This window comes from Zonotrichia albicollis, chromosome 15 (genome assembly GCF_047830755.1).
Source record: "Zonotrichia albicollis isolate bZonAlb1 chromosome 15, bZonAlb1.hap1, whole genome shotgun sequence".
In the NCBI taxonomy this organism is placed as follows: Eukaryota; Metazoa; Chordata; class Aves; order Passeriformes; family Passerellidae; genus Zonotrichia; species Zonotrichia albicollis.
The window spans coordinates 10,294,547-10,314,689 of NC_133833.1; the positions used below are offsets into that span (position 1 = coordinate 10,294,547).

Below are 20,143 nucleotides of genomic sequence, written 5' to 3' on the forward strand. Positions count from 1 at the left end.
AAGCACAGGAAAAAAATAAAACAGTTGAGAGTCAGGAAGAAAGATGTAGACAGGAAAGAACAGAAAAGAAAAATCTCTATACAGCCAAATTCTTCTCAAACAATAACACAATGTTTTCATGAAATGCAGGGGCAAGACTTGACAAATACTTTTATATCTATCAGTTTTTTGTTTAACCTATTAATTGAAAAATTTAAATTTGCATTAATTTATTTTCTGCAAGTCAAATTCAAATTTGATGGAGTGCAACTCATTCATATTGCAGAGAATGGGATAAAATTAATTTATTCTTTGCCTGTTGAAAGTGTATGAGAAATCATCACTATCAATATTCAAGTTTATTGTGTTTTTTTCTCTTGACTGTTGGCTGGAAAACAAGCCAGTTGCCAAATACACCTTGAAAGTCTAGATGCTCTCAGTAATTTGTAATGAACTTGTAAAAAGTCTGATGATACCACTAATACAGACTTTTCTTGTTGATTTTTTATCTTCAAAAGCATTTATTTAATGCTTCATAACACAAACTGAGAGATCAAACATGAGAGACAATGAAAATTAATATAAATTACATGAAAACATGGAATTATTTTCTTTTAATCTTTGGCACTATCTCTAATATTGGATGCCTAAGCAGTTTATGGCAGTGTGTGTAATTTAAATTACAGTCATTAAAATGTGCTCTGAAATTCTGAAAAACATACTAAAGGTAACTTCTTACTATTAAATTTATTTAATTATTAGACTACATGAGGTCTTAGGAAGTGCATGGGCCATCAGGGAGGTTATTTATAGACTAATTTCAGCTGTGAATGCCAAAGTTTCTGATAAGCAATCACAACTTCTCAGTAACTGACTTTGTAATTTTATACTAAAAATGAAATCTGGCTAATTTCTATCCAACTGTAAAAAAGTGAATCTCCACTGTGGTTATTTCTGGCTCAGACTGAGACATTTTAGAGTCACAGAACAGTTTCTGTTGGGGGGGACTTGAAAGTTCATCCCCTGACATCCCCCTATACACCTTCAGACAGAACTGATGATCCTCTGTGATCCTGACCACTGGAATACCACAGAGATCCAAATCTCTGTGCTCCTACAGAGGCTCCCTATCCTTGCATGCCCTATTTCTTCCACTGCACAGATGTCACTGAATTCACACATCAGAGAGAATCACAGCTGCACAGGAGACTGCAATTTTGGGTGGATGAAGTAAAATTCACCCAAAAAACTGTCCCCTGTGTCTCCTACCTGCACTGCTCCCTCCAGGGTGCTCAGAGAGCTCTGCTCTGCTGGGGCACACACAGGTATGGGCAGCTCAGCAGAGAATTTTGCCATTTTCTGAAGTCAGAGCCATGTGGCTGCTCAGCCATGACCCAGCTGCCTGAGGGGGCTTGTCTGGCCCATCAGTTTGAGGCAGACAGTGCAAGGAGAGAGGCCACCACCCATCCCATAGACACCTGCAGGGTCAGGACCCTGGATGGACACAACATCAGAGCCACTGATGCTTTCAGTTCAGCCAGTGGGGAGTAAACAGATGCAGGAAATAATTCATTTCCACTAAATAAAATCTGGAGCTAATCAGCAGCAGATTAGGAGTTATGTTGTTTTTATTCTGCGCTTTGTTAACACCAAGCCTGGTGATATTTAGCATCAGGATAAAAAGAAAAAAATAAGAAAAATAAGCCAAGAAAACACCCTCCACCTGCTGAAGCCTGCACATATCAAACATTATGTAGGTGGAACAAGCTGTGCTTAGAACAAATAAAAAATATTTAGTTTGAATTTAATATGTTATCAGTGGAGTTTTGTTTTGAAACAGCATTTCAGATCCATACATCAGTGATTGAGGTGCTTTTTATCTCTCTCTCATATCTAAATATTGTACCCTGTAATATTATATCTCTCTCAAAACTCTACTGACACTAGCATTTTATTTGGCAGAAATATGTATCATTAAAATTAGAACTTATTCTTCTGTGCTTTTTAAAGGCAATAAATGGATTTATTCGTCATTCAAAGCAGGTCTGGGAAGCATCAACTGTTTTGCCATAATTTGATAAAGGCTGTGTGGTTTGATGGTAGATGTCAATGATGATGTACACAATGAAACACCAACGTGCTGATGCACACAGAGACCCAGATCCCCCCACAGTGAGACCCCTTCAGTGCTGCTGCCCCTCCCTTTGCACACCTTTGTCTGAACATCACAGCTGGATCCATGTTTGCAGAGGTCATCCGGACAACTTGGCGGATTTCCTTGGCGATCATCCGCAGCTTCTCAAAATTCACCAGGCCATCCACTTTAGAATCATTGCCTGCATAATTGAAACACACACATAAGGAAAGAAAAAAAAAAAAAGGAGTAATAAACATTTCTGAACAGCCACTGTGCTTCTAGTTCTTCCCTTGTTATCGTTCTCCCTTTCCTATCCCCTAATCAACAAAATTTTTTTCATCAAAGCAGCAAGAAAACAGGATGTTCTCTCAAAACACTGATGGAATCAAACTCATTTGGACTACCCTATATCTTTTTGTTAATTCATTTCTAAAGTAACAAGTATTAGCAGGAGGAAAAATAAATAAGTGAATTATGCCCAAATTCACTTGCATAATATTAAAATAATATAAATACAGAATTGACATTAACAACATTCACATTAGGAAAAAAGTTCAAATAGTTCTGAGCCATCACAACCAAGAATTAAGCATATTTGGAAATGGTTCACCTCAACTAGTTGTAAACAGGACTTTGTATAAAGGGAATAAGATGGAAATATTTAAACAAAATCCCTTGAAAATGTTGAAAGCAAGAGTAGGAGGTGTAGCACTGTGTGCATGCCACAACATGGAATGAAAACCTGGAAACATTACAGCAACTAGTTTTTTCTAAGAGAAAACATTTGAAGTAATGTAGCTAGCAGACAGCACACTCACCTACGCTTCCACCCTAAACCTCAGGACAGCTGAGGAGGATTACAGCATTGCTTTCAAAATATTAAAAATATGCACTTTATTTTTAATTTTTGTCTAGAACCAGTCTCTTCCATTAGGCATTCTCAGTTCTGTTTTATTTCCCTCCTACAAAGGATCCCTCAAAAGCATCCTACTGGTGCCAGCTTCGTTAGACACATGTGGACACAATGAGCACTGAAGAAAAGACTGAAATACATTCAATGCTTCATTTATTTTCTCTCTGTTTGACATTACCTTCATGCAGAAATGTGATATCTTTCTTGACAACAGGGAAAAGTGGGATAATTGGAGGCTGCATGCTCTGGCTGCTGAGGATGTTGCGATATTTTGCCATGTTTCGAGATGGATCAAAAAGATCTTGAAGGTCTCTGAGGTGCTTTTCATACTTGCTGGGTAACTTTTCCCAAGTGCCTCTGAGACGAGCTACTGGTGCAAGATTTAACCCACTGCAAGGCAGAAATGTTTCATTATTAGCTGTGAGTGGAATTGTTACCTTTCAGAAGGAAGTGAAGAGTTGGGAGGTTGTTTTTTTAAGGACTAAAAATAGTTTTCCCAAGGTTAACTGTGGAGCTGGGTGAATAGCAGGCTACGAGTTCATCACAATAACCCTCTGCTGTTTAAACAGGACTGGTAAAAACCATGACTGCTTAAGGTACAAATTTCAAATTACTGCCAAAATAGTATCTCTGTAATACAGGACTGACATCTATTTAAGAATCCTGTAAAAATGTATACCACAGTAACAAAAATGGCAAAATATGCATGAGGCGAACCAATGACTGCACAGAAAATGAGAACAGTGCAGAGCTCATCCCAAGGAGAAGTGGCAAGACTTCAGAAAGAAATTCTTTCTTCTGAGGGTGGTGAGACCCCAGCACAAGCTGCCCAGAGAGTCTGTGGATGCTCCATCCCTAAAGTGCTCAAGGACAGGCTGGCTGGGGCTTGGAGCAGCCTGGTGTAGTGGAAGGTATCCCAGCCCATGGCAGGGGGCTGGAATGAGTTTGGCTTTAAGGTCTCTTCCAACCCAAACCATTCTGTGATTCTCTGACTTCAGAGCTTCAAACAAGAGCATTTTAAATGAGCAACTGACTGAGAATTGGAAGCAACAGATATGCTAAAACTTGTCACTGCGCCCTCATTCCTACTAAGAAAAAATATATCCAGAATTATTTGGATACAAAAATACCCCATTAAATAAAAACTTAATAAATTAAATTCAGTCTCCTATCATAATTTGTTACCACCTATGGTTCAAGGAATTCTGCAGTAATTGCAAAGTCCTCACCTTTGCAGAACTGGAAAGGGATGTGCTGCAGCACTGCTTAGCAAATCCAGATCCACACTATCACTGAATTTGCTATTCTCAGATTTTATTTTTTTTTCAAAAAATTATTTTGTATTTGGTTTATTTTTTAGACAAATTTCTCTCCTTGCTATGTCAAACAAAGCCTTATCTTACATGAAAAAAATCAAACATATGCCAGCCCACAGCTCCTCTTTTCCATGCTACATTAAGATGGTTATCTTCCTGTTTCATGAGACATATGGCACCAAACTGCTGTGCAGGACAAGGCAAGAAAGAAAACCCCTGTGCCATATGCTAACAAAAAAATATTCTTCTGGAAATAAGAGTAAAACAAAAACTAACTTATTTGCCTTTTTTTTTCCCAGAAAAAGACCACTTTAGTCATGGCCTGATTAGACTTAAATGAGAAGCAATTTCCTTTTCTAGTACCTAGAATAAACCATGAAAATTGGGGAGCAGAATATAAAAATTAGAATCAGTATCTATGTGTGTATTCCCACATAATGAGCAGCCACAGTCTCACTGACTGTCCAGTACCCTTCACAGAAACTCGTGAATTCTTTAATGACTAACTACAAGCCAATACATTTGATGAACTGGTTAGACATGGAAGAAAATATTTTAAAATGGTGTTTTCAATAATGCTGCTGGGATACAAATCCAGATCTTTGTCTGATGAATCACAGTGTCTTTTTTTTTTCCTACAGTAAAGGCTGGGTGTAAGATAATTGCAAATACAGGAAATGATGAACTCATGCTGTTAAAGCACCAGCATTCAGTATAAATCAGAAGAGAAAGCTTAAATGTGCAACTGAAGAGGGGAAAAATAAAATAGAAGCAAGTAGATGACAGGAAAGAATGAGAAGGAAAATGAAACCAAAACAAAGACTGATTTGAGGAAGTTCTTACAATGCAAGGAAGAAATAAAGTAATCTCATCATCACATATATGACTCGGTGCACCCTGGAAAAGTAACAGTGACTGACAGAAAGGAGGGAAATTGGGTGCCAAAGTCACAGAAAACAACACAGTGCTCAGGCAGGTTTCTGCAGTTCACCAATCACACAGTGCTTTGTGCCCATCTTCTCTTTTCCTGTGATGTACCAGGGAAAGAGAGACTGTCACACCTAGCACTGTAACAGGACTGAAGAGCTGAGGTGACAGTGCAGAGGCTCTGGTGACAGTCCACCTCTGACCAGCCCCAGCTGTAGTCTGCTCAGGTTATTCCCATTTCTTCCCTTTCATTTGGACTACCAGAATTGCCTGTAACAGCACCAATCAGATCTGAGAAATGGGAAGTATTTTACCTTATCACCGCAAACATGGAATTGAAGTTCTTGCATTCTCGACAGTGGAGAGCAATTTTAATGAAATGCTTAATAATCTTCATTCTTTTGAGCTGGTTGGGTTCTGCTAAAATTTCCATGGCAACCCAGAAGGTCTCTTGATTTATGACATCCTCAAACTGTTTCAGGTGAGCGTTGCCTGTTTTGGAGTCCAGCTTGTAAAGGTCGTCGATGTACTCCGTGGGCTCGATGTTGCGGAACAGCTCAAAGTCGCGCATGGAAAGCTGGGTGGCCACCTCGATGGTGCTCAGCTGCAGCAGGGAAATCTGGCTCTCTCGGAGTAGCTCTTGAGCATCCTCATCTGAGCACAAGGTTTCTGTTTCCATGTTGTTTTTCAGATAATAGCTGAAGAATGATTGAGGAAAAAGAACACATTAGAGATGCTCTTCACAGGGTTTGTGAACACAAAGACATTGAACTGTACTAATCACTGTGAGCATTTCAGAGACAAGAAGGAACAACATAACCTTGTACTTCAGTAAATGTTAAATAGCACCATTACTTAAGTAAACAAACATTTCAAAAGCTCTTTGTTAATATTTTTACACTGTACTCTGTAATATGCTGTAGTGCTCACCTTTTCCATTTGTAAATTCAGCAGCAAAAACAGCATTTCAAAAACACACTAGCCCTGAGACATCTCCTGTTAATGTATTTCTACATCTCGCACACAAATTTTGCATGGTTTTTTTCCATAAATTTACTGTGGCATACTAATATGTGCATGAGGAACAGAGTATTCAGGAAATGAAAATATATCTGGAAAATTCATTCTATGGTCCCAGGTAAATCACTTTCAGATACACAAAAGTTTATTACTCATAAATTCCCTCTGTTGCCTAGCAAAGACAACTACAGAATACTTTACTTTAATAAACTTTCTTCTGGTATGGATCGGGTCATCAAATAAAACCAAAGCACTTAACATTTTAGAAATATTCAGAACAGTTTACTTAAAAATGGAAGAATTCATCTCAGGTTAGTATCAGTTCATTGCAGCATAATGCTTTGAAAGGACTTAATTGTATTCTTTAATCCTCAAGTACATGTGAGAAGTATCAAAACAAATATAACCTTTTTCTCTAAGTGTAAACCACTATATACATTATCTTGATCTGCTAAATTTAGCTGCCCTCAAGCAAGCTCATGGTAAATTTAGGGAGAGATTTTTGGGTGCAGAAGAGGAAGGCGATCCAAAGAAGAGAGTGAAGTGTAAGTTACTGGCAATTGCTTGTGCTTCCAACAGACACCCATCTATTTTTAATTAATAATCACCTCTCCCTGATGTTGGGATTAATTATCATGGAGGTCTTTTCCAGCGTGCAACACTTCAATCCCGAAAGCCAAATAAAATCCAAGCAAAAGAAGGGATATTCACCGTCCATTGAGCTGGATCCTGTCCGCCAGCTTGGAGAACTGGTCCGGGAGGCGCCGCTGCTTGATGACCCCCTCGGGACTGACGGACACCTCACACAGGGAATAGGTCTCAGGGGCTCCCGTCAGGTTGAACTCGTGGACAGCATGACTCACCACCTCCTTTGCTGTAGTGTCTTTGCTGATGATGATGTAACAGCTCTGCTGATCTGCTTTGAAGACTCGGATCACTTGATCTGGAATATCTAAAAAAAGAGCACAACACCTTTAATGTGTGATGTACTCTTCCCTTGAAAAGACACAAGGTCACTTGGATATTTTACAAGGGCATGAGATAGAACAAGGGGAAATTGGCTTGAGCTGAAGGAGGGCAGGTTTAACTGGATATTAGGGACAAATTCTTCCCTGTGAGGGGGTGAGGCCCTGGCACGGGCTGCCCAAAGAGGCTGTGGACTCTCCATCCCTGGAGGTGTTCAACACCAGGCTGGATAAAGCTTGGATCTTGTCTAGTGCAAGGTGTGGGGAGGAACTAGATGATCTTATTGCAAGCCAAACCATTCTCTGATTCTATGATTTACTGTCCCATTTGATCATCAGGAAACAAAAACAACCAGGTTCTGGGGAAAAAAACATGCTGGACTTAAAAAATATTTAAAATACTCTGGGGCTTTTTTTATCTTTGTAAGGAAAAAATAAGACTCTTGTCCTCTCTGCTCTTCTAAAACCCAATTACTCTACCATCCCGTGACTCCAATCAAAGCACAAGACATGCAGGTATGTAACTAGACTGTGCAGTGCTCCTTCACAGCGTGTCTTAAAAACTTTGGCAGCATCATTCCTGCTTTGGCTCTCCTGTGTCTGTGAGAGCCAGGTCCACACACGTGCCAGGGCACTCTTCCCAGGGATGGGAAGCCACCAAGTACGGATGGATGGGCTTGGGGTGGGAGGATATGAGGAGGAAAGGAGATTTAATTGCTCCTAGAACTAGCCATGGGCTTTTACCCTCACTCTCTCTCCTGAAGGAACTAAGCTGCTGCCAGCAGTTAATTCTTTGGCTGGTGTACTTATTTATAGCACATTTTATGTATTATAAATGCATTAGAGAACAGCTTAATCTGAGGCAGCCTACAGCAGGAAATAAATATCTACAGAAACATGTGTTTAATGCACAGCTTGATGATTGCAAATAATTTACTCTATTAGTTATTACAGAAAGTTTAGTTTTCTAAATAAAACTGATTTTTTAAAAAAATGTCAGGAGTCAATATGCTCCGTAATTTTAAGCACAGGGAAGCCCAGTTTTCCCTTCCCTGAAGACTAAAACTTCACAACTTTTCTGCAGAGCTGAGAAGGTGGGAGGATGCTGCTGAGCCCTCAGCCTTCAGAGTCTGAAGCTCTCCAAAACCACAGCAGAGGCAGATATTCCATAACTGCTGCATTAGAGATCCCCGGTGAGGGAAGGGCTGCCATTAAAGCAACACCTCCCAAACAGCCCTCCCCTTCTCTTCTCTCACTGCTATTTGTCCAGTCCTTGAGTGCCAAATCTGTGGATTGAGACCTGCCCTGGAGCCCCAGTGATGCTCAGGTGTCCCTCTGCCCAAGGGGAACCAGCCCAGGGAATCATCCTGGTTGTCAGAGCAGCCAGGTCCTTCAGGTCTCTGAGCACAGTTTCAGATGCTGCTCACCCCACTGCCCACACATTGATTTTCCTCCATCACAATCCACTGCTTAAGGAGGCAACAAAGATCTTTGGGGGTAGTGACCCTGGGGTCACTTTTTCTCGCATCAGGATTTATGTGTGTTATGGGCACAAGTAGAAGGAATTTCAAAGTAAAAGGTAACCAGGTAATCTATGATTCAGCACCAAAGGTCCCACCCATTGGAAAAAAGAAAGACTCAATAACAGCTGTAAAAAAATTTTAAGATGGAAGAAAACATGGGCTAAAAAAATTCCAACTGAAACCTAATTCTTTTAACAGTTTCATGATTATGATTAAAACATTATCAGAACATTCTCATCAGAAGCTGGGTTCTAGCTGAATATGGAAGTTCAATATATATATATATATATATATATATATATATATATGTGAATAGGGACAATATAAGGGAGAAGTATTTGTACTTTATTTCAGAGTGAAAGGGTTGGAAATGACATACTGAATAATTAAGAGAAGTGCCTGTCATAAAAGTGATAATAAAGAAACAGAAGAGGGAAACATCTATACTTTGGTATCAACATACCTAAAAACAAGAACACATTCAAGGTGTAAAACTGAAATTTAATTGGGGAGAAAAAAGTAAAAAAAAACCCAAAACCAACAAACAAACAAAAAACCCCAAACCCATGCAATCAAAACAATGTAACTTTTGACACATAAGGGAAAAATTACAGGCACATTTCTGTCTTCACAGTCTTTGCTTTTAAGCAGGCAAACATAAATTATTAAATTAAATTTTTTATGCATTATTCAGCTCATTTTGACAATACAAAGCACATTTCAGGCTGGCATGCACAGAATTTTAGTTATGAAGTACGACAGAAGAACAAACTAAACCTCAGAACTATTATCCTCTGAAATTTCAGTTCTATGAAAGAGATACAAGCAACTTCATCCCTCTAAAGCAAGGCCACAGAGAAGCAGAGGAACCTGCAAGAAGTCATTCAGTGTGCTGGGGGCAGAAATGGGAATAAAATGCAGGTCTCAGCCTCAGCACAGCACTGTGCCTGTACAGCAACCTATGGATTTGTTTTAAGGAAAATCACAGAGCACAGGGCTATCCAATGCCCCACAGTGATAACTATGTCAGTGCAATGTCTGATAGTGCTACATTTACTGGCAAGCCATGCAATATTAAGGTCTGCAGGATGCTTTACATGAGGATACTTACAGTAAAACCCAACAGCTGCAGACAGGAGAAAAAGAAAAAAATTGTATCAACACAAAATCAAGACTGAGATGCTTACAAAACTTATCAAGTGTACACTGTCAGAAATAATTTGGTTTTCTCTGACATTCAAACTGGCAGCATATTTGTTATAGCAAGCTTAAAGTAAAGCTAAGTGAGCCAGCTGAAGATGTCCCTGCCCATGGTAGGGGGCTTGGAATATTTGACCATTAAAGGTTCTTTCCAACCCAAATCATTCTGTGATTCTATCCAAGATGAACTACTTACCACCATTTCATATTAAGTGGTAACTTGTATAGTATTAAATTAAAATTTTCTGAAAAACATGTAGCTCTCATGCAGGCAGCAAGGATCTGGAATTGCAGCAAAAAAGGAACTTTTTTTGCTATGGATATTTATGCACCTGATAAGATACATCAGTGCACATCCCTTTTAAAGGGGAAATCTGCATGTTTATGTAAACATAAGTCACAGTCACAAAACACGTTACAGAATATGTCATTATGTACAGAACTTACACTTAAAATAGGGAAAAAAAATATTCTGACCAGACATGTTTACAGGCAGCTGCATATTGCAACAAATGCCTCCTGCAGCCACCCCATAAACTGGATTCCTACAGCAACAGCAATGAAAGCCAAGACCACATAGCTCAAAACATTTTTTAGGATTTTAGACATACTGTTGAGCATATATAATGTTTGTAAAACATGAAAATCACTGTGCTGCTACCATGGCAGTCCTATTCTATCCACAATACTGCCTGAAATATATACTGGCAGATAGAAGGATGGACAAGTCAAAGCACTGAGGAGAGATGGCAAAGGAGAAAGGGGCTAACAAAGATTATCTCCTTCCACCAGAGCCAAGTAAATTAAAGGCTCTCAGAAGTGGCAAAATACATTTCTTTGTTAAAAAAAAAGTAAGTCTCACATGACATAAAAAAAGTAGGCAAGAGAGGCTCAGGCAGTGTGGATTTTCAGTACATTTCAATTTCATCCCTGTCAGGCCCACAGGATGCCTAACAATGCCAAGCAACTGCCCTCAGCACCAGTGATGTGAGTACAGTACAATATTCCCCCTGACCCAGCTGCCTTGTTAACCATCCTGTAAATCAACCTCAAGCTGCCACTTACCTGAAGGGTTAGAGAAATCCAGAATGCTGGTTGTGGGCTGCAGCAGGTCAGGGCTGCTGGAGGAAAGGGTGCCAGGGATGGGCATGATGGCCAGGCTGTGGCGGCACTGCCGCGTCCCCACGATGCTGTCGTCCTGGGACTGGCTCACGCTGCCGTCGCTGCAAAACAGAGCTGCTTCAGTCACCTGCACCAAACTCCTCCTTCTCACCTTGGCATGAATGAAACTAAGGAAAATAATGGTGCTCAGCTGTTTTAACTACATGCTCAGGCTTCCAAAACAAGATAGGGGTAAAGATTTGAAAGCGTTCATGGAGAGAGAAAAGTTATTTTGGTCTTGTTCTGCATTCTTGGGGCAGGTGCCATGATTTTTTAAAAAACATAAGCAGCATGGACACAATGACTAGAAATCCTAAGCAACTGGTATCTCTTAATGGTCTGAGTATGAAGAAGGGTAGGTTTTAGGTAGAGGTTAGGGAGAAATTCCCCCCTGTGAGGGTGGGGAGGCCCTGGCACAGGTCACCCAGAGCAGCTGTGGCTGCCCCATCCCTGGAAGTGTCCAAGGCCAGGTTGGATGGGGCTGGGAGCAACCTGGACTAGTGGAAGGTGTCCCTGCCCATGGGAGGGGCTGGAATGGGATAGTCTTTAAGATATTTAAGTTCCTTCTCAACTCAATCCCTTTCCAAATATTCTATGATTAAAGCAACACAACCTAATCAGGAACTCTTTTGGCAAAAGAGTCTGACAAACCTGAACAGTTTTGGAGGCAAGATGCTGAAACGTGTCTTGTCTAAAATTTTCCTGATTCTGTTTCTCCCACCAGACACAGTGTTTGCTTTCATTTTCTTGTTTCCTTTTTCACGGGGAAACATCTGTTCCACATCTCCAGGCATATCTGGGATAGAATAACGGTTGTTTTTCTTTTCTGCAATTTTTGGAATATGTGGGATTCCATTCTTCTCCTGTCCTATCCTGCAGAGCAGCTCCTTAAACACTGTAAGAGAAGATACAGTAGTTGTGAGTAATTTTGCAGACTCAGAACTTAACAATGAAATTTTCTTTTCCCCTCAAACCTTTTGCTTCCCATGTCCCAGAGAGACAATAAGGAAACACTGCATACAGGGCAATAAGCACTATACATTTATTGGCTTTTTTGTTTGCATCTTTTAGGTAATGGAGTGCACATGCCTCTTCAAGAGTAACTACAACACAAACTGATATTTTCCCTAACTATCTTTGCCTCTACTACTGAACAGAAGCTGCATCTGATTTCCTATTGCATTTATGAAACTAAGCTAGTCTATAACCCACACTGACATTCTCAAAGCTGGAATTCCATGGAAATTACAGGGGGTTTGTTCTGCTTCTTTCCACCTATATAAAGTGAAAAAAAAGTTCAAATTGTCTTGTCAACAACAATTGCTTCTTTAAAGATCCTTTAAAAATCTTTTGAAAACCTTTCAAGTCAGAAATTCAGGATTTTCTATGAAAAAATGGTGATAATGGAAGAATGCAGAACTCAAAACAAAGCACATTACTCAGATTGTCCCTATGAGGAAGGCAACCAAAATTTTCTGTCCACAAAGTCCAATTAAATGGGACATTTCTGTTGCAAAATAAAAGCTAAGGCTACAAGCTTTCCCAGTATAGATTTGAATAGAACAACAGGAATTGCTCATAGTCAGTACCAGATACTTAACACTCAATTAGGAAGACAGGATAACAGAATAATAGGTATCACTGTTGAAAAAAGCTTCAAGATATAAATTCATTAAAATATATCAGAGAAATCACCTTGAAATTCTATCAGCTAGCAGGAGGAGATTAGAACGCACTTGCAAGTGTATGTTGCTCATATTTATAATAAATTAACAACCTATCCCTGTCTCAGTTCTAGTGATGCTTCATTTCATGTCATTTCACTCAGTCTGGACCACTGGTGACTCAGGTTGTTTCAGGCCTTTTTTGCATTATTCTAATGAGCAACTGCTGAGGGCTTGAACCTTTTTAGCTGCACAGTGATCAACACAGTATAATAATGAAAAGAAAATCAACAATGAGCAAGGGCAGAAGGAAATAGGAGAATAAAACCATCAGAAGATATGGATACAACTATGCAGGAAGGAGCTATCCTGGGTACAGTCTCCTTCTTTCTGTAGCTTTTGTTATTCTGTTGCCTGAACAAGAATATGGAAAAAGAACAGATGATTTGACTCAGATTTTAAAGAGGTATTTAGGTGTTTATATTCATGATGACAATTAAAAGCCAACATTTATATGCCATACCACTTTTTATATCCCCTTTTCAATTAAAAAGGTAATTTATCCTCTCATTCTTACAGCCCTTAAAGAAAGTTTCACAAAATCCCAGTCTTACATTTTTGCTGTTTCTTGGCAAAAATATTTTGGTCCAGATCCCCTGGCTTTGTTTCAGCCCCACTGCATGGAGGGACACGAAATCAGCTTAAACAGTCATCTGAGGATTTCTCAGGGAGCTGAAGAGCTGCCTGTGCTGGCTCTGTGCCACTCAACATGCAGCCCTTGGCACATGAGAACTTATCCAAGCAAACAGAGGCACAATGAGGGGACTTCTGCACAACTTCTCACCTCAAGAGCAAGGTGGAAAAAAAGGTGGAACCCTATTGCACTCATAAAGCCAGAAGGAGTGGAGTTTTTCTTTCACACATAAATATATATAATACATACAGTCTACTCACCAAAAATGTTTGTTTTTACAGTAATGGAGAGATGTGTGTTATTCTTTAAGATTTCCAGAGCTTTTACAAAGGTAATGTTCTCAAAATTCTGTCCATTTACTTCCATTATCTTTAAGAAATAAAAATTGGGTCCATTAGAGAACATATATATCTGACGGAGTTACAAATACAAAGGTGATAAGACAGTCACAGTAAGAACTTCCCAGGAGTTACCATATAATCTTTACAGCAGCTACAGAATGAAAACATTCCACGTAAAATAACTATTTTCATCATGTCAGAGAAGTTATATCCTGTAAATAGGTCAGCACTTCCATTTTTACTTGAAAAATGCTTTAAATAAGTTCATTTTCTATGATAACATGACATTCTTGCAATTAATCAGAAATAGTGGATCATAAGCCACAGATATCACTTCAAAGGTGGATTTTCACTGAGTGTGATCTGCCTCAGTGAGCTGGGATCAAACACATCAGGTGAGAATCCATCCCACAAAACAGTCTGATTGTTTCAATGTAACCATATCTCCAATCAGAAAGTTTCAAATAATAACCATAACTTGGTTTCTTTTCCCATGCTGTTTTTGGAATATTTAAATATTTTACGTATTTTGAAAACTATTTAACAGAAACCCATTTAACAAACAGAAATGGACACTGAGCTGTGGCATTCCCACAGTTTCCAGTGGTTTGGTTTTAGTACACAGCACAAGATTTCTGTTGAGAACAACCAAAAGGTGGGTGAAGCAGAATATTTTAAATTAACTTATTTGTTTTTACCTGATCACCACGCTTAAGTCCAGCTTCTGCTGCTTTGCTGCCTATCTCCACAGTCTCTACAAAAATGCCAAACCCTTTGTCACTGCCTCCAAGAAGGCTGAAAAACAGGGGAGAATCTCTGGAAGGTTTTTGCAGGGTGATTTGTCTCCATTTTGCTTTGGCAGCACAGGCAATATTCAGCAATCTGAGATGGCCTTTCATTTTCTGTAACACAGAAGCCACAAAATGCACTGCAATGTTTCTTTTATCAGAAATGGAAAAACAGTTACAAAAAATACCCCAAGTGCCAGAAAACAGATTTTTGATACCAGATTTTCAGATCTTACTAAATAAACCTTGTCCTATCTTGCAGAAATGCAAAAACTCCCAAGTGAGTGCCATAGGTATTACTTTATATGGCCTTTATATCTAATTTATACTTAAGAACAAATATGTCCCATGTTAAAAGCCACCTGTTAACTGTTACACTTAGAGACTACAGCTGTTAGGCACTGGTACCAGTCAAAAACTGAAATATTCTAGTAACACTAGAAAATGTGACATTCATTCTTTTTGCTCCTACCGTATCTTCCAAGTTCTTTTCAAATTCTTCCAGGAATCGAGTCATGGCAGGATCTCCTTCAAAGTCATTAAAATGATTGTTCACCCACAGTAACACTACCCTGGTAACCTGTAAAAACAAAATAAACTATGTGTATATATATATATATACATATAAAGGTACCCATGGGTCTTTTCCTATAAGCTTTAACCTATAAACACAGAGGAATACTTGGACATGGTAAAACAGATTACTGTATCTGACAGGAAGAAGACATTTACACTTGAAATCATCTCCTTTTTCCTTTTATTTAGGGAAGCAAATGACAAATTTAAAAACCCAATATTTTTATACCTAAAAAATACTGGCAGCCTCACCCAGTGCCTACTGGTGCATAAAATCCATCTTCAGCTAAGCCTTCCTGACACTGCTCATAAAAATCACCATTTAAAGCATCCTAATGATTTCTTTAAGTTCTAGTTGTGATAATATAAAGCTTTCTTTTATGAAATTTTATTTAAGTCTTTAGATTGCTTCTGTAGGTGCTACAGAGTCACTACTATTCATGATAGTCAGTCTCACAGCTAGATTATCCATCCATATAAAAAAAAAAAAATCTAAGTCTATAGCAGTTTCTCTTCCAAAATTATACCATTTCTATTTTTGTTTCATGATACATTTCTCTTTATCTTTCTTTTTATTAAAAACCAGTAGCTGCCAAAATGAAAAGCATGGAAAGAGGTAAGAAGAGAAGCAGTAACTACAGCAGACCCTACACAACTTCCTATACAAAACATCCAGTGTTTTGACAGCATGTTGGACTTCCTCAGCTCAAGGCTAAAACACATAAAAACATTGGCTAAGAATCAACAAATTGGCACAAGTTCCAAACTATCAAGGTTTCTCATGAATGAACACACAGTTAAATAGAGTGGAACCTAGTTTCATTTATCTTAGCTTACCAGCAATACAAAAAGGGATCAATTTAAATACATTTTCACCAGCAAAATTAATCTCTTTGACTGCAACCAACCTTATCCCTGAGGCTGTCCACTGTGAACCATTCCAAGAGTTTATTTCCAACTTCCAAGGGACTTGTTAGAAATGTTCTGTATGTTAAAAGAAAATCTTCGATGTAGGTTGGATCCACAATAGAATGTTCCTCTATTAAGTGCATGATGAGTCTCTCAGGTGTTGCCTTAAAAAAAGCAAATCAAAAAATAACTGCTATCTCTCACCACTACCTCTCCCTAAAGAGGAATTCAACACAAACCCACATGACCAGTATAATCCCATCAGAAAGTCCATTTATGGCCAGCTCAGGAGAAAATGCACCAACATGTTTAAATCAAATCCTCCTGCTTCTCTCAGCCCTGACATTTTGCAAAGGTAACACCTGGCGAAAACAATTAGTAACTTCCCTTAATTTTAATTTTTTGTAAGAATTTTAAGTTCCTCTTTCAGATTACAAAAAAATGGCCATAAATACCCCGAAGGGTGCTCCCAATACAAAACTCAATGTTATGTGTTGAACATGTTACAACGTATCTAACTTTATTAAAGGGGAAATGAAAGTAAAGTTGGAATATAATACACATTCCTTCCAATCAAGTTTTTTGAGCTGACACAGATAAAACTGAATATGTATACTAGATTCAAATTTACTTACTAGTAAATAAAAGTTTAATAGATTAACGGAAAGCATAGAAAGAAATGTACCTTGATAACTATGTGTCCTTTCCTGGTTCCACTGCGATCCAGCTCCCTGTGCTCCTTTACCATCACAATTTCTCCTTCTTCCTCCACTTTGTGAGTGTTTTTTTCTACATGGTTCAGAATCCTCCAGTAGTCTTGCTGGGCTATACACACAAACTGCGCCCAAAGAGAACAACAGTGATTAAAGAATGTATCCCCATCTCCAGGCTGAACAACCCCAACTCTCCCAGTCTCTCTCCACAGCAGAGGGGCTGTGCACCCCAGAGCACCTTTGTAGCCTCCTCTGGACCTGTTCCAATCTGTTTTCTTTTATTAGATGCTTAAAAATAAGATATAGTTATACAGAATTGTAATCTTACCTGACAATCATCTACTTTGGTTCTGACCACTCCATTCATGTACTGTTTGTCCAGTGAGGGAGTAATCCCAAAACTATTTCCCATACAGAGACTCTCACTCTTCCCATCAGGATAGGTGATTTCTACTGTGCCATTTAAAATAACATACCAAGAATCAAGCTAGAGAAAGAAAAAAAAATTAAAAAGTGAAGCTAATTCAACAACTTTTGTAAGCTCTTATCTCTCAGAAAGGCTCATTCTTGTAGCCTCCAGTTTGTTATCAGCGCATCTCTGCAACATTTAATTCACCAACGCTGCACTGTAAGGCAGTGAGATGTAAGAGATGGAAACAGGAATGCTTTTCAGCTTCCTTCCTTTCCTTCAGAACTGATTCTGAAGGGAGAAATACTGATTAATAGATTGCTTTCTTAATAAGTAGGCTAATTGCCATGATATATTTGTACCATTTAGTGAGAATGAACATTCCTTCCCTGGGTACCCATTTAGTCACTGCCAGAGATGAGTCTACCTCACCCCTTCTGGGAGGGATGAACAGCAAATGCCATTCCAGATGTCTTGATCCAAGCAGGAAGAGAGATTTCAGGACAGTGACTCAGGGCACCTATGCTGGAGCCTGACTACTGATTTCACACCTGCAGGGACTTACCTCCTGGCCATCCTCAAGTATGATGGCTCCTGCTTGCTCCACGACTTCAAAGATCATCACTGAGCACAGCTCTCTCCTCACAGACATGGTCATGTTGGCAAAGGCAGGGAGTTGATGCATGAATTCCAATAATTGCTCTGTTGGACAAAGGAAACATTGGTATGATGACTGCAAGGCCCAGGGTTTCCTTGGATTCCTTACCCTCCACGAGTGTATTAAATGTTAGTTAAATTCATTTGAAAATTGTTCAGGGGTGTTACACTTCCCATTAGTGCCTGTGGCTAAAAAGAGCCCAGTGTGCACTTTGTCATCAAGAGCTAGAACTCAGCTCCACAGCCTTGCTGGTGTTCTGATTGACTCTCAGGGCAGCAGTCTAGCTAACAGTAAAAGCACTTCAGCTTCAAACATTTAGAAAAATTAAAAATACCCCTAGGTACAGTAATTATAAGCTAGACAGGAGCATGAAATGATTTTCCAGTGTTCAGAGACACAATCTGAAGTACAGCAGAAAGCAAATTTTGCTATTGAAATTCATGCCAATTTCTAGTTAAACACTGCAGTAAATTATCTTAATTTTAACTGTTTTGCAGCTTACAGTTAAGTATACCTACACTCAGTAATAGTATGTTCTCTTTGCTATTTAATAACTACTTCAACACTTTCAGGCAGTCAGAATTACCTTGCTACATGTCCCATTACATCAGTGCATACAATGACTGTAAAACATCACATCTCCAGTATCACAAAGACTGTTGTTCAAAATACTTGGATTCTCAGAACAAATACTCTCTCAGATAGCAAGAGAAGACATCAATTAAGAGTATCAAGAGAGGAAAGTGAGACATCATTCAATTATTAAGATATACATTGAACATTAACTCATTAAACAGTTTTTGGTTATGCTTCTCTTACAGATGTTACATGAAGCTCAGTAAATTTTACTACTGTAGTTTTCCTCCTCACCAATGTCATCATCAGTTTTATCTGCAGGCTCCTTCTCAAGGCACTCTCGGACAACATCTCGCCCTAGAAGTGGATCAGAAGTTCTGTCAATATCTTCATCCTCCTCCTCTTCTTCATCTTCAGAGTCTACAGGAGCTTCCGGAAGACCCGTTAAATCAACATCTCCCATCTCACTTTCTGTAGCCTACAAAGAAAATGTCAGAGGGTTCAATGTCCTCAGTTCAATGATTTATGGTTTGAGGTAGCTAATTAAAAAAATTAAATTCTGTGACCAACAAATCTAACTAGAATCTCTAACAGCTCCCTTTCTGAACACTGAGGAAAACATGTTGTGCTGAAATCTACTAAATTTTCATTTTACAGCATTTATTCTCCTTCTTGTGAAATCCTGTGACATTGTTTTTTCACCATTTGAGTCCACAGTATTAACAAAATAGTAATATAGTTTAGTAATATCATTGGTTACCCAATGCCTGTCAGCAATAGATGACAACAAAGACATCACCCTGAGAAGCCAAACAAGACAATGGTCAACGAGTACAAAATACCAGCAACAAAAAGCAGAAGCACATAGGAATCACTTGCACTAATTCCTTATGTACAGTTTAAATGATGTAATGTCATGAAAATAAATTTCCAAACAGATGGAAGGGGGAAAAAATGTAGTTTCAAATTCTCAGTTTCTACAGAGTAGTTGCTCAATCACTTTTTTTAAAGCTTAAGCCAGAATGCAAACCATTTTTCTGTTTAAATTCAGAAATTTGAACAACAAGATGTGTCACTGAAAAGTACAAGGCAATTATATAGAAACTTGCAGAAAATGGAGTTTGTTTTTAAATGAGCGCATTTACAACACTCACTTTCACTTTGGAGAAATCCTTGAGATTTTACAAAAACACTGAGCTAAGGTTTTTGCATGTTCACAAAACATCCAAAATGAAGGATGAATTTGAACACTGTAATGGAGCCAAGCACAGTTTCTCTGGACAACCTGTACCAGTGTCTCAAAACCCTCACAGGCAAGATTTTCTTCTCTGTACCCAAATTACATCTAACTTTTGTCTTTGTCACTACAGAACATGGTAAACAGTCTTTCTAAGTATTGACAGGGTACAATAAGGTATCCCTGGGGCCTTAATCCCTATTTTCTCCAATCTCTGGGGGCTTCCCACAACTGCCAGATGGAGAGTGCATGCCCAGTTCCACCAGCCAAGTCCCTGAGAGCCCTGCCATGCACTGCCTTGGGTCCCCTGGACTGGCTCAGATCCTCAGGTGCTCTCAAACACGACCTTCTCTTCCCATGGGAAGAATTTGATCCCCCAGTCCCTGCCTTGATGTTCAGGCCATGGAGAGATGTGGGAAGAGCAACCTGTGAAAACT

At 39.0% G+C, this 20,143-nt stretch overlaps 1 protein-coding gene across 13 annotated transcripts in view; it reads right to left on the bottom strand.

Annotated features, from left to right (window-relative positions):
• Positions 1–20,143, bottom strand: part of RAPGEF6 (Rap guanine nucleotide exchange factor 6) — a 121,810-nt gene that overhangs the window by 21,228 nt on the left and 80,439 nt on the right. For 8 of the 13 annotated variants that reach the window (XM_014264753.2, XM_014264755.2, XM_014264757.2 and 5 more), the window contains 15 exons: positions 18,764–18,947; positions 17,801–17,937; positions 17,155–17,313; positions 16,799–16,951; positions 16,113–16,277; positions 15,101–15,208; positions 14,539–14,742; positions 13,760–13,868; positions 11,793–12,036; positions 11,046–11,203; positions 9,892–9,906; positions 7,004–7,244; positions 5,587–5,970; positions 3,208–3,419; positions 2,192–2,315 (listed from right to left, as the gene is read on the bottom strand). In XM_014264753.2, the coding sequence (XP_014120228.2) occupies positions 2,192–2,315; positions 3,208–3,419; positions 5,587–5,970; positions 7,004–7,244; positions 9,892–9,906; positions 11,046–11,203; positions 11,793–12,036; positions 13,760–13,868; positions 14,539–14,742; positions 15,101–15,208; positions 16,113–16,277; positions 16,799–16,951; positions 17,155–17,313; positions 17,801–17,937; positions 18,764–18,947 (2,597 nt within the window). The remainder of the gene's footprint in view (positions 1–2,191; positions 2,316–3,207; positions 3,420–5,586; positions 5,971–7,003; positions 7,245–9,891; positions 9,907–11,045; positions 11,204–11,792; positions 12,037–13,759; positions 13,869–14,538; positions 14,743–15,100; positions 15,209–16,112; positions 16,278–16,798; positions 16,952–17,154; positions 17,314–17,800; positions 17,938–18,763; positions 18,948–20,143) is intronic. The other 5 variants (XM_014264756.2, XM_014264754.2, XM_014264759.2 and 2 more) reach the window with 1 other exon arrangement.